The 20,275-nt window shown below is 46.6% G+C and overlaps 1 protein-coding gene across 1 annotated transcript in view; it reads right to left on the bottom strand.

Annotated features, from left to right (window-relative positions):
* Positions 1-7,480: 7,480 nt before the first annotated feature.
* LOC310822456 (melanopsin-A-like) overlaps positions 7,481-20,275 on the bottom strand; it is a gene marked incomplete at both ends in the record, with an annotated part of 30,004 nt that continues 17,209 nt past the window's right edge. Inside the window, 3 exons of the mRNA XM_083694792.1 lie at positions 7,481-7,705; positions 12,136-12,306; positions 12,464-12,659. Coding sequence (XP_083550918.1) covers positions 7,481-7,705; positions 12,136-12,306; positions 12,464-12,659 — 592 coding nt within the window. The remainder of the gene's footprint in view (positions 7,706-12,135; positions 12,307-12,463; positions 12,660-20,275) is intronic.

Here is a 20,275-nt window from a genome sequence, read left to right as displayed (position 1 = left end):
ATGGGGGATGATGGAGGAGGAGGATGGAGAAGGATGGAGGAGGATGATGGGGGATGATGGAGGAGGAGGATGATGGAGGAGGATGGAGGAGGATGGAGGAGGAGGATGGAGCTCCCAAAGCCAGCGATACTTCCAATTCCTCATTGCTGGTTCTAGAATGATAACATGTGCTATAGAAAGCTCTTTCCTGACACATCAGTGAGGTAGAGAGTTACATACAAAAGCCATGTGTCAAGACTCTTTCTTCCTTCCTCCAGCACTGTGACTGCTGATGGCACTTGTTCTTATGGAAGGTTTTACTGATGGACTGATGGATAGTTGATTCACTCACTGAGACTAATGTACTTATTGTAAGTTGCTTTGGATAAAAGTGTGTAAGTGCTAAGTGACTTCAATGAAATAAAATGACTGAAAAACATCCCCAAAATACATTAAAAACAAATCATCACAGAATAATCTGAATGTAAGTCCTCTGTTGGTCCTCCCCGGCTCCCTGAGCTTCTCTGGCTCCCAGTCGAGAAAGGGTTGAAACTGGGACTCAGAATCATGGCTCAGTCCCAAAGTATCTTGAAAACTATGTTGGTCTTGTCAGAGACACACATAGATATGCCACTAAAGCCAGTGCTACTGATGTTGTATTGTAGGGGTTTAACTCCTTCAGGGCCGAGGGTGAATAAAGTCGCCCAAACTGTCAACATCCCAGAGTGCCAAGGGTGACTTTATTCACCAAAAATGCATCAATGATGACACTTCATTTTGTAGCCAATCAGAGTGTTGTTGCTAGGTAAACACCACATAGAATACTTGTGGTGTTGACTCTGGGTGGTGAGAGTTCTAGGACTCTTTGGCAGTTGGTGAGTTAAGAGCACATTTGTATTATTTTTTATTATTATTATTATTATTATTATTATTATTATTATTATTATTATTATTGTCTGGGAAAAATACTTAATAAACAGCTTCTGTAGAATGGAAAAGTTTGCCATCTACTGTACGAGAAATGTATGCAGGAGTGGTTAATGAGGTAGGCTAGTCTTTGTAATACGAGGTCTTGTTAGATATGTGGATCACTGACCTGGTCCTGGTCCTGGTCTGATCCTGGTACTGGTCCTGACCTGGTCCTGGTCTGGTCCTGACCTGGTCCTGGTCTGGTCCTGGTCTGGACTAGGTGATCATGTTTTTGTTGTTATTGTGTTTGTATATTGGGGCGTAAGTGACATTTTCAGAATTTTACCAGGTTGCAAAAACAACTTTACATTTACATTTATATTTATATTTACGGCATTTAGCAGACGCCTTTATCCAAAGCGACTTACAACAAATACATTTGTTGTATGTGAATCATCTATCCATCAGTCATCATAAGACAAAGTAATCAATGCTTCAATCTACGGCGGAAGATCGGTAGTGACTCTGCAGTCCTCAGAGTGGTGGGAAGCTCATTCCACCAGCGGGGCGCCAGGACAGTGAAAAGCTGTGACCGAGTGGCGCGGCCGCTGCATCCACGTAGAGGCGGCGGTCCCAGGCGGGCAGCTGGGGTGGAAGAGTGGAGTGATCGGGCCGGGGTTTGGGGGCTGAACATTGCTTGCAAGTACTTTAATTCTGAGCCGAATGTCTTGTGGATGAGTCTTAGTTTATGCACCGTATTACACTCTATTACAAATGTATCTCAGTCAGCTCCTTTCAACACTTGATAGATCTCATCAAGATCTTTCTGTTGATATAGAAACTCACTTTGGCCCAAAACGTCACTTACACCTCTTGCGCACCAAGCCCTCTGTATCCATTATCAAATTATCAAGTTATCAAATTATCAAACTATCAAATTATCAAATTATCAAATGTGAGGTGCCTTTTACAGGTGCCTAACACACTGCCAGTCTCCTAGAAACTGAGGACCACACTTGAAACAAGTCTTGGACTTTCTTGTGTTATCCTCGATAATGTTATTCTTGTACATGTATATTTTGTATTTATGTGTGCTTCTAAAATGGTCTAATAAATGAAACTGAACTAAACGGATGCACACTATGAACTGTAAAGGTCCCATAGTAGACACTGACGTTTTTAAGACCCCATATCAGTGTTGGCAAAAGTCACAATTCATTATACACCCACTTTATTAGGAACACCTGGACACCTTCTCATGGTGGAGGTGGTGGAACACCTGGACACCTTCTCATGGTGGAGGAACACCTGTACACCTTTGGGTTGGGGTTAGGGTTGGGTTAGGGTTGGGGCCGGGGTCAGGGTTAGGGTTAGGGGTAGGGTTGGGTTAGGTTAGGTTAGGGGTTAGAGTTAGGGTAGGGTTAGGGTTAGGGTTAGGGTTAGGGTTAGTGGATGAGTGTGAATCCATTATCAGGACCAAGAAGAGGGAAGCACTCACAGCCCTCTGCCAGCATCACAGTAGTAGACATGAGGTATTGGGACAATCTTATCTGTGATTTGAACCCTCTGCATATCTGTGATTTGAACTCTCTGCATATCTGTGATTTGCGTATTTTCTGTAATCAAGGACTGGAGACCTGGTGATTGTGTTGCAGCACCAAGATCTGAGAATACAAACTGAATAGAACTAGAATACTATAATAATATAGCATTTTGTCAGTTAGGGTGGGTTAGGGTTAGGATTGGGGTTAGGGTTAGGGTTGGGGTTGGGGTTAGGGTTGGGTTAGGGGTCGGGGTTAGGGTTGGAGTTAGGGGTAGGGTTAGAGTTAGGGTAGGGTTGGGTTAGGGTCGGGGGTAGGATTGGGTTAGGGGTTAGAGTTAGGGTAAGGTTGGGTTAGGGTTGGAGTTGGGGTTAGGGGTAGGGTTAGGGTTGGGTTAGGGTTGGGGTCGGGGTCAGGGTTGGGTTAGGGTTGGGGTCAGGCGTTAGGGTTAGGGTAGGGTGAGGTTAGGGGTCAGGGTTGGGTTAGGGTTGGAGTTGGGGTTAGGGGTAGGGTTAGGGTTAGGAGTAGGGTTGGGTTAGGGTTAGGGTTGAGTTAGGGTTGGGGTCAGGGTTAGGGGTAGGGTAGGGTTAGGGTTAGGGTTAGGGTTAGGGTTAGGGTAGGGTTAGGGTTAGGGTTAGTGGATGAGTGTGAATCCATTATCAGGACCAAGAAGAGGGAAGCACTCACAGCCCTCTGCCAGCATCACAGTAGTAGACATGAGGTATTGGGACAATCTTATATTTCCGGAACTCTCACCACCCAGAGTTCCAAGTGTTCTATGTGGTGTTTACCTAGCAAAAACACTTTGAATGGCTACAAAATGAGGCATCATCATTGATGCATTTTTGTTGAATAAAGTCACCCGTGGCACTCTGGAATGTTGACAGTTTGAGCGACTTTATTCACTCTCGGCACTGAATCAGGCTCCTTTTGCCACCTGAAATCTGCTGACACTTCTAGATGGATGGAATGTTGCATAGCTATCCTCCCAATATGAATATTGGGTTCTTAATTGCCCCTGCAGGCATTTTGCAATTCAACCTCCTACCAGAAGAGGTCAGCTCTGTTCTGCTAGTGGTTGATATCTACATCCATTAGGCTCTGACTGGATCTACAAATTATATATATACAGTATGTATATAAACAGGCTCTAATACAGTATTAAGGAATTCTCCTCTACCTGACCCACCTGTGACCATTCTCCTCTACCTGACCCACCTGTGACCATTCTCCTCTACCTGACCCACCTGTGACCATTCCCCTACCTGACCCACCTGTGACCATTCCCTTTTAAAATATGCCATTTAGCCGACGCTTTTATCCAAAGCGACTTCCATTGCAGTGAGTGCATACATTTCAGTATATGTGGTCCCAGCAGGAATCAAACCCACAACCTAAGTTGTGGGTTTGATGCGTTGTTAGTGCCATGCTCTACCAACTGAGCCACAGAGAACCACAGAGGACCTTTTAACTAACCCACCTGTGACCATTCCACTTTACCTAACCCACCTGTGACCATTCTCCTACCTGACCCACCTGTGACCATTCTCCTACCTGACCCACCTGTGACCGTTCCTCTTTACCTGACCCAGAAGATCAGAAGCCTTAAGACCAGGCCGTGGTGTGTGTGTAACCATCTTAGAAACAGCAGAGCCCCTGAGAACAGTGTGACACAGAAGACGACCAGGGAGAGAAATCAGGCAGGTAATGATGGTTGACGGAGACTAGCGCAGCAGCAGGACTGGGGCCTCTAATGGCCGTACATAACACAACTACAGCAGAGACCAGAGCCTCTAATGGCCGTACATAACACAACTACAGCAGCAGGACTGGGGCCTCTAATGGCCGTACATAACACAACTACAGCAGAGACCAGAGCCTCTAATGGCCGTACATAACACAACTACAGCAGCAGGACTGGGGCCTCTAATGGCCGTACATAACACAACTACAGCAGAGACCAGAGCCTCTAATGGCCGTACATAACACAACTACAGCAGCAGGACTGGGGCCTCTAATGGCCGTACATAACACAACTACAGCAGAGACCAGAGCCTCTAATGGCCGTACATAACACAACTACAGCAGCAGGACTGGGGCCTCTAATGGCCGTACATAACACAACTACAGCAGCAGGACTGGGGCCTCTAATGGCCGTACATAACACAACTACAGCAGAGACCAGAGCCTCTAATGGCCGTACATAACACAACTACAGCAGAGACCAGAGCCTCTAATGGCCGTACATAACACAACTACAGCAGCAGGACTGGGGCCTCTAATGGCCGTACATAACACATAACACATGACAAATAAATTAAATATATGGTAAGAATCATACTACAGTTACATGACAAATACATTAAATAAATGGTAAGAGTAATACTGTACTACAGTAACTATGACACATATATTGACTGCACTGTAGCCATTTGGATGCTTTTGGTCCTAACTGCACACATTTGACTTTCTAGCACTCTGCAATTCTTCTAATTGATTCTTTAGTCTTTTGACTGCAAAAATAATGAAGCGTCACACAATAGTGGATGCAGAGATTAATAGATATTTATTCAGAAAAATAAATAAGAACAACACTGTTATAGACATACTACTATACGTACAAGTCTACAATAAATCCATCTTAATATTTTGGAAACATAAATTCATGTATGATAGAAGCCTCTCTTTAATACAAATACACATTAACAAATGTTTATACACCTGCAATTGATATTCAACACCCTTACACAGAACAATAAAATAGACAACAACATCCTTAAGAAAACATACTGACAAGATATCCTTTTGTGAAACGTCCTTGTTTGGAGGGGGGGGGGGACAGGAATGCTCTTCAGTCCCTCTCCACCTGGATCTCTGCTGACCTCATCAACAGCCTCCCTAGCAACACTAGATGATGACCCAGAACCATCGTCAGTGGCAGGCGGACGCTCTGCCCTTCAGAGAAAGAAAGAAAGCTGCACACTTTATTATTTGATTAAATAATTAGCCAACGTTTCAGCAGCAAGAGTGTGTTTTCACCCACTAGCCTAGAGCACGGTGAGAGGACCGTCAGACCTCATTTCCTCAGACTGGTGTGTTGCCATGACCAATGAGATATGAGAATGTGAGAATTACAATGGGCCACTTGCGATGGAGTGCAGTACTCAATCTGAAGTACCGTATCAATCAACAGAAAGTGGGCTTTCCGCTCCTGATTCTGGAACCACTCTGGATTGCTCTGTTTATATTTCTGAGCTGTGGAAATTATTACATTAGGTCCTATTATGTCCACACAGTCATGTTCCGTATTAAAACATTGAATGTACAAATGAATATGCCTCGACCCAGTTCTGAGTTTGCGTAACTGCTGAGGTATAATCAACAGTTATGTCCCTTTCTACCATCCTTACACGTGCAGGGGACATTCCGATTCACATTCTACAACACTGCTCATATCAAAATGCACAATTCGCTTCATAGTCACTTTCCAAAACTTTAAAAATGTATGAAAAAATGTAAGCAGTACAACACTACAACATACAGAAACTAATACAAGGTTTGTGTATGTTTGTGGGAAAACATATCTTCTGCAGTATCTTAAAAAGTGCTTATCTGGACCACAAGGACAAGTTTAAAGTTTGATTGCATGACGAGTCATGATACAGTCAGATGTTCGATCCTTTTCTCAACCAGCTTCTCCTTTGTGTCCTGATCCAGCGAAAAAAAATAAAGAAAAGTGCTAATCTATAATTGATGTCCTTTCAGCAGAACAATGGACACATGTACACTCAATGTTAGTATGACAAATCGTTGAGGAAAAGTTGAAAATCAATACTTGAAATCAATACTTAAAATCAATACTTTTACAGCTTTTTACAAAAATAGTCTCCACGCTGCTTACATAACAAGCATTATCATCATATTACAAACATCATTACACATTGCTCTTTTTTGGCCTCTCCACGCTGTGTTGGGTTGGATCCTCTTTAAAGACTTAAACCAATCGCCTGAACAGCCTGACACGTTCCCCACCCACTGGCAGTGCACAGTGTCTCCCAGCCAAGACACATTCCTCAGGCTTTGCTCTCTAAGTCACATATGCACTGCCGCACTGCCGCACTGCCGCACTGCCACACTGCCACACTGCCACGCTGCCACACTGCTATGCTGTCACACTGCTATGCTGCTACACTGCAACACTGCCACACTGCCACACTGCAACACTGCCACACTGCCACACTGTAACACTGTAACACTGCAACACTGCAACATTGTAACACTGTAACACTGTAACACTGTAACACTGCTATGCTGTCACACTGCTATGCTGCTACACTGTAACACTGCCACACTGCAACACTGTAACACTGCCACACTGCAACACTGCAACACTGCAACACTGTAACACTGCAACACTGCAACATTGTAACACTGTAACACTGTAACACTGCTATGCTGTCACACTGCTATGCTGCTACACTGTAACACTGCAACATTGTAACACTGCTATGCTGTCACACTGCTATGCTGCTACACTGTAACACTGCCACACTGCAACACTGCCACACTGTAACACTGTAACACTGCCACACTGCAACACTGTAACACTGCAACACTGCAACATTGTAACACTGTAACACTGTAACACTGTAACACTGCTATGCTGTCACACTGCTATGCTGCTACACTGTAACACTGCCACACTGTAACACTGCCACACTGTAACACTGTAACACTGCCACACTGCCACACTGCAACATTGTAACACTGCAACACTGTACCACTGCAACACTGCAACACTGCAGCACTGCAACACTGCAACACTGCAACACTGTAACACTGCAACACTGTAACACTGCCTCACTGTAACACTGCAACACTGTAACACTGTAACACTGCTACGCTGCCACACTGCCACACAAGTTGAGTACTGCCCTTGGACTTCACTATACATTCTGGTACCACATTGATTAAGCAAAAGGTAAACAACAAAATATGTTATACACTATACATTCTTAATAACCGTACATATAAACTGATAGTAAACGTGATCAGACGGCTGGAGAAGAGGAGGTGCTGGCGTTAGAGGAGACACCCTCTATCGTCTCCTTAGTAACAGACCCCGCCTCTACACCGCCATTGGCTCCCTTGGTGCGAGAACCACAGGAACTGTTTCTAAGGATAGGTAGGAAAGGGCTGGACTCTGAGGTAATGACAATGCTTGGGATCCGACCAATCTTTCCTCTCGTCGTGGTTCCCGCTGTGTAATCGCCAACCTACCAAAATTGAAAAGAGAACGTTAAACGAGTGATAGACAGAAACACAGTAAATTATTGATTTTTTCTAGATTTTCTCTACAAAATAAATTCCAATTTTAACGCCAATATGGCAATTCGAAAAACAAGTAATGTATTAAAAACAATCATCTTCACTAAAAGACAGTCTCCTTCAAGACATACTGTATCCTTCAAAGTCTATTTGAAAGTTTAGATTGACAGTATTTTACTTTGCCTCTGCAGCTCATAGTAAAAGTCTTCCTCACGTCGCCTCAATCAGCCCCTGCATTTGTCTTCCCATGACATTATCAGCACGGACTTCCAAATTAAAGAGCAAATGGCAATATGTTCCCCCCAGTTGGCTGAGCTTGCCACCAGGCATGTTGGTGGGCAGCTAATTCTGTCTCTTGTTCATCAGCCTGGTTAGTCTGCTGTGACATTTATTGAGATTAAACTGCATTGATTTAATAAGGCCACTTGTCCCACATGTCTCCTGTCGGTTTTTTGCCAAACCCTGCCAGACCGTGTAGAGGCATGAACTGTATTAATAATATGAAATGAGCCCTTTAGCTTTTATCCAAAGAGACTTACATTGCAGTGAGTGCATACATTTTTCAGTATACATGTATATGGTCCAAGCAGGAATTATCATATCACCTAACTAACACCAGGAGGACCCTGCTGGTATGATTATCACCTAACTAACACCAGGAGGACAGACTGACGGACAGATGTATAGGCAAGCAGGCAGACAGACAGACAGACACCAAACCCCCCCTTGTGTGAAAAGGTCTGGAAGAAACAGAGTGAGCGATTAGATTGGTTCACTGTAGACATGCCAAGCACATAAAACACATGCATCAAGTCGAACATGAAAGCCTCTGGGCTAACTTGATTCATAGTGCTGAGCAGAGCAAAAAAATACCACTCAGAATACTCTACAGCATGGTTTTTATTGTAGCTTAATTTTAACACTGGTTTTGAAAAAACTGTAATTATTCATCAGAGTTTTTGTAAACATGGAAACGCTAGAAGCAGTATTCTCCCATTGGTTCACTTCTCATTGTGTCTATTAGAAATACGGCCCTTTATCAAATCTTAAATTAACTGATTGGCACATCATGAACAACCAAGTATGATGGTCAGTGACATACTGTGGATCATTAGGCCTCAGTACTTAATATGTGAAATATTATTGATAGAAATCTTTTTGAAAGAATACTGCTGTATGCTTATAACAGTGTACTAGGCCTGCCCTTATGATAAGGCAGATTATGGACATTTACTGAGTATTGTTGCTGGGCAACACAGGGTTGAAGGTTGGAAGTAGACTGCGGGAAACAGTCCTTGTGGCTGACTGTTATTGACACAATATGTTCCAGACAGCCAAAATCCCTGTCCTATCTCTATCCTTGGCTGGGTTCTTTCAGGAGGAAGGTTGCTGAGCTGCGGCTCAGAGATTTCACTAAACTCTGTTTGGAGTGTCTCTCCGCTTGCAAGTGTCATAAACTTATATTGTGGCTTTAACAAGACCCTTGGCTCTTGAATCTCACCTTTGCTGAAATAAAATACAACAGTGGAAAATTTCCACGACACTTAATACAGTACGTCCCTCTAGAAACACATGGGTTTCACTGATCCATTAAATGAGAGGCAAACTGGATTTTCTGATTCAACCTGGAAACCATATTTGGCAGTTTAAAGAGCAGCCTCCCACTCGTGTTCCTACCAGATTATCCCAAAACATATAATGTACTGGATTAACATAATAAAGAGAGGATTTAAATGGTCAGATCAGACATGCTAGTCTCCCACCTGATGTACAAAATCATCCAGAACCCCTCCAGGTCCATTTATGTCACTCTTCTCATTCAGTTGACTCTTAAGGTTTTGGGGGACAACCGTCTGGACACTGTGATGCATTGGGACCAGCCCCTAACAGCATACGTGAATAGATTTGACTTTGTGGAATGAACAAATGAACAAGTAGGGAGGTTATGCCACAGTGATTATCCACTACAACAATACTTCCCTATTAACTCCCCAACTGCCAAAGAGTTCTGGAACACTCACCACCTAGAGTGCCAAGTGTTCTATGTGGTATTTACCACATAAGCAACACTCTGATTGGCTACAAAATGAAGCATTGTCAATTATGCATTTTTGGTGAATAAAGTCACCATTGGCAGTCTGGAATGTTGACAATTTGGGCGACTGTATTCATGTTGAAGGTGTGTCGTTGTATGCTGTGTTTAAGGTAGAGGAATGTCTGTTGAAATGGTGTATGTATGTGACAGTTGGCTAATCCTGGATGTACAGTGCAGTTCCAGAACAGAATCCTCAGGGTGAGATATTCTATTTTAGAAGGTGACCGCACATCTAAAATTCACCTCTAAGATAAACACACACTTCACATGTGGCATGATGACGGTATTTGAATAAATACATGTCTATGAATAAATGAATAAGTAAATGTATAAGTGAAGCCATCCTAGAACTCTCCCTACAGACACTTCTCTCTCTCTACCTTGGACGTGACCAGGAACCATATTATTTTAGGAGCAGTGGGATCAGCTGACAAAAATCCAGAGGTGCACTTCGGGCCGAAAGACGGTTTAATAGATTTGTGCCAGATTACACAGCAGAAGAATTCTTTCTGATGAAACTTGGTCTTGTTACTGTATCAAAGCTGCTGCTGTTCTTGGGTTGCAGTGCCCTGCATATTAAAAGTAATTGGACAGTGAATCATTTTTCTTCTTTTGGCTTTACACTCCAAACGTTTGGATTTTAAATCAAACAATTACTATTAGGTAGAGATTCTCAGCTTTTATTTGATGGTATTTGTGTACATTCGTTTCACCATTCAGAAATGACAGACACTTTTTGCATAGCCCCCCTATTTCAGGGTACCCAAAAGTGATGGGACACTTGGCTTGACAGGAGTTTCTGGTTTGTTAGATGTGTTCCGTCACATCATTTGTGCAGCCAAAAGAGGGCTCTCAATGTCTAGTATTGATTCTAGGCTTTGCGTTTGCCTTTGGAGTCTGCTATTGGTTGCTGTGAATATGAGGACCAAAGAGACATCAATTCACTGAAAGTCAGGGAGGCCATTATGAGGCTTAAATACCAGAAACATAGCCAAAACCTTAAACCTACCAAAATCAACAGTTTGGAACATCATTAAAATTAAAGAAAGCACTAGTGAACTCAGCAATCACAAACAGTCTGGTAGGCCAAGGAAGACTTCCACAGTGGATGACTGAAGAATGCTCACCATGATTAAGAAAAGCCCCAAAACAACTGTCCCACAGATCAGGAACACTCTCCAGGAGGTAGGTGTGAATGTGTCAGAGACTACCATCCGCAGAGACTTCACCAGCAGAACTACAGAGGTTACACTGCAAGCTGTCCAAACAACTACAAAACAGGATGGTCAGGTTATCCTCAGCATACCATCTCATCTATAAAACATGGTGGAGGAGGTGTTATGGCCTGGGCATGTATGGCTTCCACTGGAACTGGTTTACTTGTCTTAATTGTTGATGTAACTGCTGACAGCAGCAGCAGGATGAATTCTGCTGAATGAACATATGATGAATGAACATACTGCCATAGCAACTAGGGAGGTTTTCAGGCCCAGTTAGTGGAAAGTTGTTGATTGGACAAATCAATCTCCAGATGCAAATCTTATTGAACATGCATTTCATTTGCTGAAGAGGAGACTAAAACAAACAACAACTGAAGATTGCTGCAGTAGAGGCCTGGCAGAGCATCAGCAGAGAAGTTACCCAGCATCTGGTGGGTCAATGGGTCTCAGACTTCAGGCAGTTATTGAATGCAAAGGATTGTCAACCAAATACTAAACATGAGGGCTTAATTTGGACATTTGACAAATCTGTCCCATCACTTTTGCGTACCCTGAAATAGGGGGACTATGCATAAAATGTATTGTAATTTCTGAATGGTGAAACCAATATGTACACAAATACCATTAAATAAAAGTTGCCAATCTCTACATTAAACTCGTAGCAATTGTTTTATTGTTTGAATCCAAGCATTTGGAGTGTGGAGCCAAAAGAAGAAGAAAATGCTTCACTGTCCCATTACTTACACAGAGCACTGTATATAACTAGGTGCATATGAAATATTAGAGACACTGAATGTCTACAGTTCTGATTGGAGCAATACAATAGTTCTCTTTTGGGAGATCAGTACGAGTAGGGATGAGAAAAAGGTTGATGCTCCCTGTAATTGACCTGAGCTGACTACTCTTCACATTACCAACATGTGTTAGACACCCATTCACACCATACGTCTGTACCCCCTAAATATCCTCATCTTTCACACATTCTGTCACGTGGGAGGTGAATAAGGCCCGGCCTGACCTTGCCCTGGGGTGTTACCTTCTCAAAGACCCCCTGGGGTGATACCTTCTCAAAGATGCCCGAGTCATGGGTCTTCAGCTTGGACTTGAAGCTGGAGGGCGTGGAGGATGTGGCCTCTGGGACCTCAGCTGTGTCCATGCTGATGTCACAGGAGACCTGACGACTAGCAGGCCGGGAGCCCATGCTAGAGAGATCAGCCTCAGCGTCTGTCCAACCCTGTGGGGAGGTAACACACACACACACACACACACACACACACACACACACACACACAGAGACACACACACACACACACACACCACTTATCTTCTATTTTCACATCAGAATGAGTGTATCCACCAGCAGCGGGGGGTCATCGGAGACGCAGACTTACGGATTCGCTGTCGGAGGCGAAGGACATGCGGGACTTCAAGGTGCTGGTGCGACATAATTGGCTGCTGATGTTGGAGGTCTGGCTGGTGACAGTGGAGCGCCGGGTAGAGAGGAAGCTGCTGCTGTTGGAGCGCAGGTCCCGGTGGCGCACGCAGAGCAATGCCCCGAGACACGGGACGTACTTGGCCAAGGCCGACCTGGGGACAAAGTGGCAAAGGCTGCTGACACACATAGAAACAAACAAACCAAACCATGTTTGATTTGCCAATCAATCGTCAGTCAATCAATCAATCAATCAATCACTGTTTGGAATGTGGTATTTCTACCCCCCCAAAAGACAACACACGTGCACCCCCCCATACCATACACTACCATACCATACCATACCATACCATACCATACCATACCATACCATACCATACACTACCATACACTACCTACCATACACTACCATACACTACCATACACTACTATACCATACCATACCATACCATACACTACCATACCATACCGTACAATACCATACCATATCATACCATACACTACACTACCATACCATACAATACCATACACTACCATACCATACCATACCATACCATACCATACCATACCATACCATACCATACCATACACTACCATACCATACACTACCATACACTACCATACCATACACTACCATACCATACCATACACTACCATACCATACACTACCATACACTACCATACCATACCATACCATACACTACCATACCATACACTACCATACCATACCATACCATACTATACCATACCATACACTACCATACCATACCATACCATACCATACCATACACTACCATACCATACCATACCATACACTACACTACCATACCATACACTACCATACACTACTATACCATACCATACCATACACTACCATACCATACCATACCATACCATACCATACACTACCATACCATACCATGCACTACCACACCATACCGTACACTACCATACCATACCATACCATACCATACCATACCATACACTACCATACCATACCATACCATACCATACCATACCGTACACTACCATACCATAACATACCATACCATACACTACCATACCATACACTACCATACCATACCGTACACTACCATACCATACCATAACATACCATACCATACACTACCATACCATACTGTGGGGGGACATGCAGCATTCGGCCTGTAGAGGGAGCTACAGGACCGTGGCCAGGGTACGGAGGCGAGGCTTCGTTGCGCACCTGGTGCGAATGAAGCCTCGTTTAACGAAATGGTTAAGATGTGTGTGCCTCTGCTTTCAGTAGGTGGGCTGGGAACGGCGGAGCAGGAGGAAAAACGGCTGAAAAGCTAAAGAGAAAAGGCAACGACTGAAAAGTCCATAGCGAACTAAAAATAAACAAACAATTCCCTCATCCCAACACTGCGTCTGGCTCTGTGTGTCACAGACTTTGTTACATTGGCGCCCAACGTGGGGCAGAGGCATGGAGACGCTGACTACGGCCATTGCGAGGATGACGCTGATCCTAGAACAGCAGGCCCTCCTGCAGCAGAACCAGCAGGCCGCAGTGGGAGAGATGACAGCGGCGAGGGCTGAGGACCGTGCCTTCCTCCGGGACCTCGCCGGGGCCGGCGGCCGGGTCGGCACAAGGTCCCCCCAAGATCCACCTCCAGAAAATGGACGACCCGGACGACCCGGAGGCGTTCCTGGCGGTGTTTGAGGGGACGGCGAGGATCTCGAGGTGGCCGGACGGCGAGTGGGCGTACCATCTGGTGCCCCTCCTGTCAGGGGAGGCGCAGCTCGCTGCCCACAGCCTACCAGCGGCCGCCCAACGGGACTACCCGTCCCTGGCCCGGGCAATTCGAGACCGCCTGGGCCTCACACCAGAGGAACACCGTCGCCGGTTCTGGGCCCTGACGATGGAGGAGGGGAGCTGGCCCTTTGCCTACGCCCAGCGGATGCGGGACAGCGCATGGCGGTGGCTGGACCCAAGAAACAGCTCGGCGGAGGAGGTCGGGGACCGGGTGGTGTTAGAACAATTCCTCACGGGGCTCCCGGCCCGAACCGCCGCCTGGGTCCAGTACCACCGACCCCAGGATCTCGCGGCCGCCGTAGGCTTGGCAGAGGACCATCTCTCCCTCCCACCGCGGGAGCTACGACGACCAACCCCGGCCCCGCACCAGGGGGCAGAGGGCCGGCGCCCGGGAGGAGCCGAGGGACCGGAAGGAGAGAGGCCGGCTTCCGCCCCGAGGACGAGATGGCAGGGGCGCGCATATCAAGAGCCAGCCCTGGCCCCGCAGGCAGCACCCCGAGCGACAGGGGGGGTGTGTTGGCGATGCGGACGGCCGGGCCATGTTCAGGCCGAGTGCCCGGTGATGGAGGTGGGGCAGGTCGTCCGCATCGGCGACATACCGGGCCCTCCCCACGGACCAGGAGCGGCGTATCGTGTTCCGGTAAGGATACAGCATGATACGCACCAGGCGTTCTTGGATTCGGGCTGCATGCAGTCCATGATCCAGGAGCGCCTGGTTTGACCGGGGGCATTGTTAAAGGCGTCGAGGGTGTTGGTGAAGTGTGTGCATGGGGACATCCACGAATACCCTGTGGTCGCTATCGAAATTCATTATGAGGGAAAAAACATAGTGTACAGGCGGCGGATCCCCCCATCCCCTGATTCTAGGTGTAGATTGGGAGGGGTTTCCTTAAGCGGTAAAGCGGGCTACCGGGGTGCGTGCACGACAGAGAGGGAGGTGTGAGGCGTGTAATGTGCTCTGTGCTGAGGCGGTGCCTCGCGACACTGCCGAGGAGCCGGAGCCGGCGGGGGGGTCTCAACCCGAGATTTCCCCGCCCAACTATCCGCTGCTAGGCGACTTCCCCCTCGAGCAGTCTCGTGACGAGACACTATGATCGGCCTATGACCAAGTGATAGCAATTGATGGTACTTTGGTACGGCCAGACACAGTGCGCGCCCACCCCTATTTTGCGATTATCAGCGACAGGTTATACAGAGTAAGTCGTGACTCACATAGTCAGGAGGAAGTAACCCAGTTGTTGGTTCCCCGTAGCCGCCGGGAAATGGTCTTCCAGGCGGCTCATTTCAACCCCATGGCGGGCCATTTAGGTTATGATAAGACACTAAACCGTATAATGGCTCGATTTTATTGGCCGGGAATTCGGGCAGAGGTGCGTAGGTGGTGCGCTTCTTGTCGCGAATGTCAGTTGGTAAATCCCCCAGCCATTCCACGGGCCCCCTTGCGGCCCTTACCATTGGTCGAGAACCCATTCGACCGCATTGCTATGGATATTATCGGGCCATTTGATCGGTGTACACAGGGATATCGATTTGTGTTGGTCTTGATAGATTACGCAACCCGATACTCCGAGGCAATACCGCTGCGCAATATTTCTGCCAGGAGTGTAGCGCAGGCATTGTTTCAAGTAATCTCCCGCGTGGGAATCCCTAAAGAGATTCTCACCGACCAGGGCACAAATTTTATGTCACGCACCCTCAAAGAACTGTACGGCTTGTTGAAAATCAAGGCGGTTCGAACCAGTGTTTACCACCCGGCCACTGATGGCCTTTGTGAGAGGTTCAATCGGACCTTGAAGTCAATGATCCGGAAGTTTGTACACGAGGATAGTCGGAATTGGCATAAATGGCTAGATCCCCTGCTGTTTGCGGTACGGGAAGTCCCCCAAGCTTCCAAGGTTTTCCCCGTTTGAATTACTCTACGGGGGTGTCCTAGACCTTCTTAAAGAAAATTGGGAGGAAGGGTCTAGTGACAGTAAAAGTGAGATTCAATACGTCCTGGACGCACAAAGCTCCACGCCCTAGGGGTTATTTCACGTGAGCATTTGCAGCAAGCCCAGGAGCTTCAAAAGCGCCTATACGACAGGGGAACTAACCTGCGAGAATTTACACCGGGAGACAAGGTGCTCGTACTGTTACCCACCTCCAGCACGAAATTACTCGCAAAGTGGCAAGGGCCGTTTGTGGTCACACGTCGCATGGGGGACGTGGATTATGAGGTAGTACGCTCGGACCGGGGGGATAGCTTGCAGGTGTATCATGTAAATCTCCTAAAAAAATGGAACGTCGTGGTCACTGTTGCTCTGGCTACAATAATTCCAGAGAGAGATGAGTTCGGACCAGAAGTCACAAAATCAAAAGTTAGCACTCCGGTCGGTATTGATAACCATCTCTCAGCTAGCTAGGCCACGGACGTTGCAGATTTGCAAGCTAAGTTTGCCGACGTGTTCTCTCCCCTGAACGGTCGGACTACGCTTATCGACCTCCCCACCCCCCCCCAACCCCCCCCCCCGGACAATTGCACTATTGCACTATTACTCCCTCTTACTCATACCACTGCTCTTCTGTACATACCTGTCCATACTGTTCATACTGCACATAATGCACATATCCTTATATTTTCTTTAATACTACTACACATACTGTACATACCTGTTTATACTGTTTATACGGCATTCCATATTTATATTATTCTGCTATCTACCTCATGCTAATGTTAATACATATATACTGCTAGACTGCATTACCCATACAGCTTATGCTGCCACACTGTTCATACTGTAACTATTTATTCTGCTATAATGCTACTGTACTCATATACTACTATACTGCACTGCTATATTATACTGCACTACTACTGATCATATATTGCACTACCTGTAAATACTGTTCATTGCACTTTCTGCTATTTTGCACTTCTGGTTAGACGCTAACTGCATTTCGTTGTCTCTGTACTTGTACTCTGCACAATGACAATAAAGTTGAATCTAATCTAATCTAATCTATAGAAACGCAGCCGGGTTAAACGGTGCGCACGCGTCCCTATAGGTTACTGGTACACAAACGAGACATTGTGTGCAGGGAATTGGAAGCCATGCTGGAGCTGGGTGTGGTCGAGGAGTCCCGCAGTGACTGGTGTAGCCCCATCGTGCTTGTTAACAAGCTGGATGGGTCTATACGGTTCTGTGTGGATTATAGAAGGGTTAATGCGGTCTCAAATTTGACGCCTACCCGATTCCCCGGGTTGACAAGCTCTTGGACCGGCTTGGCACGGCCAAATATTTTACGACGTTGGATTGTACGAAGGGATACTGGCAGATTCCACTCTCGCCGGTATCCCGGGAGAAAACTGCATTCTCCACTCCGCTCAGGTTGTATCAGTTCACAGTGCTTCCTTTCGGGTTGTTCGGAGCCCCAGCCACTTTTCAGCGCCTCATGGACCGCATTCTGCGGCCGCACTCTGCCTATGCTGCGGCCTACCTGTATGACATTGTCATTCACAGTGACACCTGGGCGCAGCATGTGCAGAGTGTGGCGGCTGTTCTGCGGTCCCTGAGGCAGGCGGGGTTGACGGCCAACCCGAAGAAGTGCGTGATCAGGCGGAGGGAGATCCGGTATCTGGGGTACCACTTGGGTCGTGGGGAGGTGCGGCCGCAGATTGAAAAGACTGCGGCCATCGCCGCCTCTCCGTGGCCCAAGACTAGGAAGGAGGTGAGGGCCTTCCTGGGGCTGGCTGGCTATTACCGGCAGTTCGTGCCAGGATTTTCAGAGCTGGCCAGTCCCTTGACGGACCTCACCCGGAAGGGTGCCCCGGATCCGATCCAATGGTCGGGCCAGTGCCAGGGGTCGTTCGAGGCCCTTAAGGGGGCTCTTTGTGGAGAAACAGTCCTGTATGCGCCTGATTTTACCTACAGACTGACGCATCGGATAGAGGCCTGGGAGCAGTACTGACCCAGCGGGTGGAGGGGGCTGACCGGCCGGTGCTGTACCTGAGCCGCAAACTATCGGAGAGGGATTGCCGGTACAGCACGGTGGAGAAGGAGTGCCTGGCCATCAAGTGGGCGGTCGGCGCCCTCCGCTACTACCTGCTGGGTCGCGATTTCACCCTCTATTCTGACCATGCTCCCCTCCAGTGGCTCCACCGCATGAAGGATGTTAACGCGAGGATCACCCGGTGGTATCTCGCGTTGCAGCCCTTCAACTTTTCGGTCGTGCACAGACTGGGGGCGCAGATGGTCGTGGCAGACTTCCTCTCCCGTGCAGGGGGGGGGGAGTAGGTTGTCGGCCGTCGTGTCCCCGGCCTGTGTCGGGCGGTGGGGGTATGTGGGGGGACATGCAGCGTTCGGCCTGTAGAGGGAGCTACAAGACCGTGGCCAGGGTACAGAGGCGAGGCTTCATTGCGCACCTGGTGCGAATGAAGCCTTGTTTAACTAAATGGTTAAGATGTGTGTGTCTCTGCTTTCAGTAGGTGGGCTGGGAACGGCGGAGCAGGAGGAAAAACGGCAAAGAAAAGGCAACGACTGAAAAGTCCATAGCGAACTAAAAATAAACAAACAATTCCCTCATCCCAACACTGCGTCTGCCTCTGTGTGTCACAGACTTTGTTACACATACACTACCATACACTACCATACCATACTATACACTACCATACCATACACTACCATACCATACTATACACTACCATACCATACACTACCATACCATACACTACCATACCATACCATACCATACACTACCATACCATACCATACCATACCATACCATACACTACCATACCATACCATACCATACACTACCATACCATACCATACCATACACTACCATACCATACCATACCATACCATACCATACCATACCATACCATACCATACCATACCATACACTACTATACCATACCATACCATACCATACACTACCATACCATACACTACCATACACTACTATACCATACCATACCATACCATACACTACCATACCATACACTACCATACACTACTATACCATACCATACCATACCATACACTACCATACCATACCATACCATACCATACCATACCATACCATACCATACCATACCATACACTACACTACCATACCGTACACTACCATACCATACCATACCATACACTACAATACCATACACTACCATACCATACACTACCATACCATACACTACACTACCACACCATACCGTACACTACCATACCATACACTACCATACACTACCATACACTACCATACACCACCATACACTACCATACACTACCATACCATACACTACCATATGTGACTTAGATAGTTAGTTGTTTTATTGTTGCATTGTTTACTATTATTCGATTGTATTGTTGATTTGTTTGATTGTTGCTGTAGAGGAGCTGGATTCCAAAAGCATTTCACTGCATCACTGACAGCTGCATGCGATGTACGTGACCAATCCAATTTGATTTGATTTGATTTGATTTGACAGGGAGTTTAGATGTTACACTACATTATCAGGGTTGCCCTTCCTGCCTCTCTCTCTTGTGTCACATCAGTGAGATTAAAAAACAAACCAGAACAGGCTTGTCCTGCGTTCAACTGCCAATGAGGTTCGGTTCTATAAGAAGAAATTTGAACCATATTCTCTTCCAATGGGGTTAGGGTCCAATGGGGTTAGGTTAGGGTTAGGGTCCAATGGGGTTAGGGTCCAATGGGGTTAGGTTAGGGTTAGGGTCTAATGGGGTTAGGGTCCAATGGGGTTAGGGTTAGGGTCCAATGGGGGCCTTCGACCATCAATGGGGGCCTTTGACCATCAAGGTAAAATATCAGGTGACAGAATATTGATATTACAATGTCAGAACTGTTTTATGCACCAGTCATGACACTCTTGTTGTAGAAAGATGTTCAGAATCAGAACCAACCAGTAGGAAGGGGGGGGGGGGGGTGATGGGGTAAATGATGGGGTACTGCACCTGTACTTGGGGTGGGTGATGGGGTAAA

This window comes from Argentina silus, assembly GCF_951799395.1.
Source record: "Argentina silus genome assembly, chromosome: X".
Classification (NCBI taxonomy): domain Eukaryota; kingdom Metazoa; phylum Chordata; class Actinopteri; order Argentiniformes; family Argentinidae; genus Argentina; species Argentina silus.
This window is presented reverse-complemented; position numbering and strand designations above follow the sequence as displayed.